Raw genomic sequence first — 4,375 nt, 5'->3', positions numbered from 1 at the left:
CAAATCAAGCCTTTGTAACGGGTACCCTAAAACTATCCTTTTCACACCTTTCATAATGAGATCCTCCATGATGACATCTTTGATGGCCCTATCAAAGGCACCCTTGAGGTCAATGAAAGCTCCACAGGTAATAGTGTCATTACTTAAACATTTGACAAAACAATCGGCAGTAGTGGAGCGACGTACCCTTCATAAACCATGCATCAAGTCACCCACCTTGAGGAAATTATTCTTTTTGTATAGGTGGCGGGCACAACTCATCAAGTTCAAGGTCAGAACCAAAGAGTCTCCTTGGTCGGGACCGAGTTGGAGGCAAAATAAACCGCGTTTCTTCGATTTTGACCTGTTCCGCGTTGGTGCACCATGATAGACTTTCTGCCGAAATGCCATTCGCTTGTGCAGTGCTGGGGTAGGGCAATAATAAAGCGAACGAGTTCCTCGACAAGTCGTTTTACAGACAGTTAAACAGACTACCAGCGTATACCTCCAACCCGATAGTATTGGTTTTATAATAATATAGATAAATTTAGGTGGAACAGATCCCGGCAAGCAGTCGACAAAAGACACGGTACCGTGTCGAAATTCATGTAGCTATGTAGCTATATACATGATGGGATGTCTCACGTACGATACTGGCCGGGATGTCTCATGACACCACACCGGCGCCGGCGATTGTGCTTGTGACTGTAGCATTAACTGCAGGTACCCTAGAGCCCTTATAAATGTATATAATTTACTATATAATGATATAATCCAATTCTCTCTCTCTCTCTCTCTCTCTCTCTCTCTCTCTCTCTCTCTCTCTCTCTCTCTCTCTGTACGTATATATGTATGTTTGTATGTATGAATGGATGGATGGATGTTTATATATATATATATATATATATATATATATATATATATATATATATATATATATATATATATATATATATATATATATATATCAGGGGGATGTAGGTAGCGAAGATAGATGTTGGGCGCAAGGCGAGCTTAGAACTATAGTGTCTGACAGACAACTTTAGAACTAATCTCCCTAAAAGTCACTCAAAACACGAGGGATAATCAGGAATGACTGCCTATTCGTTACCAAGGATCGGAACGGGGCCTGATGATAGCGTGTTAAACTCCTTGCTGTTCAACTGCTCCTCTATGGGACTCGAAAGCACGTGCATCGCTGAGGCCGGCCAGGGCCCTGAGGCCGGCGAGCCCGTGAGTTGGACGTCGGCCAGCTCAAAATACAGTAGTGAAGATAGGTGCACCGGGACGCTGGGCGCATGGCGAGTTTAGAGCTGGTGTCCGACAGACAACGCTTCATAGCAATGAAAACCTATGGGCAAGATCTAAGTGCTTACTTAGATCTTGCCTATGGGAAGCTACATCCCGCTACTGCGTGACAGTGCGTGTCGTCACGGCGTGGCGACCAGACGTTGTTCGTGTGCCAGCGGCCTAAAAGTCACTCAAAACACGAGGCGTAGTCGGGGAAGACTGCTTCCTTTCTTTATCAAGGATTGAAACGACCCCTAAGAAGTATGCTAAATTACCGGTGGTTCAGCTGCTTCTCTCTGGGACCCGACAGCACGTTTATCGCCGAGGCAAGCCAGTGCCATGGAATCCCTGCCACTGGCCGTGAAGCCGGTGAAGGGGTAGGGAAGGTAGATGTGCCGAGATGCTGGACGCAAGGCGAGTATGTCTAAGCTCTCTAAAAATCACTCATAATACGGGGGATATTCAGGGATGGCTGCCTATATTCTTTATCAAGGATAAGAAAGACGCCTGAGGACAGTGTGGTAAACTACGGGTGGTTCAGCAGCTCCTCTCCGGGGCTCGACAGCTACGTACGTCGCCGAGCTCAAAACACAGTAGCGAAGATAGATGCGCCGGGGCGCTAGGCACATGGCGAGTTTAGTAGTGTCTGACAGACAACGGTAGATCTAAGCTCCCCAAAAGTCACTCAAAACACGAGGGGTAGTCAGGAATGACTGCCTGTATCCTTAATCAAGGATCGGAAGAACGCCTAAGAATAGCGCGGTCAACTACCGGTGGTTCAGCTACTCATCTGCGGGGCTCTACAACGTATGGGTCGCTGGGGCTGGCGAGCTCATGAGTGTGACGCCGGCCACTACCGGCGGAGGCCCTGGAAGCTATAAAAGTAGGGAAGATAGATGTACCGTGGCGCATGTATCGGAGTAGTGTCTGTAAGTCACTCTAAACACAGGATTCTTTATCATGCAAGGATCGGAACGACGCATGAGTAAACTGTGTTAAAAAGATACCAGTGGTTCAGCTTCTCTCGGGCTCGACAACGCGTGCGGCACCGAAGCCAGTGAACCCGTGCGTAGGATGTCGGCCACTGACCGCCTCTTGCGCCACTACTACTCTCTCAGTCCCGATGAGTCGTAAAGAAACAAGCAGCAGTCGTTAACAAAACATTGGCGATACAGCGAATCTTCTCTGAGCAATGACAAGTAAATGCCAGGGAAGAACAACGCTGTATGGATAATGATACCAATAAAATACAACACTTCCTGGGTGACTTCATTACCAGGAAAGAAATACAACACTTCTAAGACAACGTTATAGTGCCTGAAAACAACAACACTTTCAGGATAACGTTAGTGCCAGACAGTGATCGACACTTCCTGAATAACGTAAGTGCCCGTGAACAACAACGATTCCAGGATAACGTTAGTGCCCGTGAACAACGACACTTCCAGGCTGACGTTAGTGCCAGACAGTGAACAACGACACTTCCAGGATAACGTTAGTGCCAGACAGTGAACGACACTTCCTGAATAACGTAAGTGCCCGTGAACAACAACGATTCCAGGATAACGTTAGTGCCCGTGAACAACAACACTTCCAGGCTGACGTTAGTGCCAGACAGTGAACAACGACACTTCCAGGATAACGTTAGTGCCAGACAGAGATCAACGATACTTCCAGGATAACGTTAGTGTCCGTGAACAACAACACTTCCTGAATAACGTTAGTGCCAGGCAGTGAACACCAACACTTCCTGAATAACGTAAGTGCCAAAAAGTAAACAACGACACTTCCTGAATAACTTAAGTGCCAGACAGTGAACAGCAACACTTCCTGAATAACGTTAGTGCTAGAAAATGAACAACGACACTTCCAGGATAACGTTAGTGCCCGTGAACAACGACACTTCCAGGATAACGTTAGTGCCGGTGAACAACAACACTTCCAGGATAACGTTAGTCCCCGTGAACAACAACGCTTCCAGGATAACGTTAGTGCCCGTGAACAACAACACTTCCTGGATAACGTTAGTGCCCGTGAACAACAACACTTCCAGGATAAGGTTAGTTCCCGTGAACAACAACACTTCCAGGATAAGGTTAGTGCCCGTGAACAACAACACTTCCAGGATAAGGTTAGTGCCCGTGAACAACACTTCCTGGATAACGTTAGTGCCCGTGAACAACAACACTTCCAGGATAACGTTAGTGCCCGTGAACAACAACACTTCCAGGATAACGTTAGTGCCCGTGAACAACAACACTTCCAGGATAAGGTTAGTGCCCGTGAACAACAACACTTCCTGGATAACGTTAGTGCCCGTGAACAACAACACTTTCTGGATAACGTTAGTGCCCGTGAACAACAACACTTCCAGGATAACGTTAGTGCCCGTGAACAACAACACTTCCTGGATAACGTTAGTGCCCGTGAACAACAACACTTCCAGGATAACGTTAGTGCCCGTGAACAACAACACTTCCTGGATAACGTTAGTGCCCGTGAACAACAACACTTCCAGGATAACGCTGGTGCCCGTTAACAACGACGCTTCCAGGATAAAGTTAGTGCCCGTGAACAACGACGCTTCCAGGATAACGTTAGTGCCCGTGAACAACGACGCTTTAAGGATAACGTTAGTGCCCGTGAACAACAACACTTCCAGGATAACGCTGGTGCCCGTTAACAACGACGCTTCCAGGATAACGTTAGTGCCCGTGAACAACGACGCTTCCATGATAACGTTAGTGCCCGTGAACAACGACGCTTCCAGGATAAAGTTAGTGCCCGTGAACAACGACGCTTCCATGATAACGTTAGTGCCCGTGAACATCGACGCTTCCAGGATAAAGTTAGTGTCCGTGAACAACGACGCTTCCAGGATAACGTTAGTGCCCGTGAACAACAACGCTTCCAGGATAACGTTAGTGCCCGTGAACAACGACGCTTCCAGGATAACGTTAGTGCCCGTGAACAACGACGCTTCCAGGATAACGTTAGTGCCCGTGAACAACAACGCTTCCAGGATAACGTTAGTGCCAAGCAGCCAGCCATCCTGGCAATCACCCAGCCAGGCAGCCAGCCATCCGGGCAACCAGCCAGCCGGGCA

The 4,375-nt window shown here is 47.7% G+C and overlaps 1 protein-coding gene across 1 annotated transcript; it reads left to right on the top strand.

The window, feature by feature from the left end:
* Positions 1-1,152: 1,152 nt before the first annotated feature.
* Positions 1,153-3,808, top strand: LOC126991357 (sex-determining region Y protein-like). Its single transcript, XM_050850119.1, has 2 exons — positions 1,153-1,212; positions 3,179-3,808. Exons 1-2 carry the CDS (start codon positions 1,153-1,155, stop codon positions 3,806-3,808), a joined length of 690 nt encoding a protein of 229 aa, XP_050706076.1.
* Positions 3,809-4,375: the final 567 nt, after the last annotated feature.

This window comes from Eriocheir sinensis, unplaced genomic scaffold (assembly GCF_024679095.1).
Source record: "Eriocheir sinensis breed Jianghai 21 unplaced genomic scaffold, ASM2467909v1 Scaffold264, whole genome shotgun sequence".
Classification (NCBI taxonomy): Eukaryota; Metazoa; Arthropoda; class Malacostraca; order Decapoda; family Varunidae; genus Eriocheir; species Eriocheir sinensis.
Note: the sequence above shows the minus strand (reverse complement) of the source record. Positions and strands in the feature narration are given on the sequence as shown.

What these genes read in the sequence shown, in the direction of transcription:
- LOC126991357 (XM_050850119.1), top strand. Translation starts at nt 1,153, where the DNA reads ATGGGACTCGAAAGCACGTGCATCGCTGAGGCCGGCCAGGGCCCTGAG. An exon ending in GCCCTGAGGCCGGCGAGCCC is followed by an intron (nt 1,213 to 3,178) that starts GTGAGTTGGACG and finishes CGACACTTCCAG; the next exon opens with GATAACGTTAGTGCCGGTGA.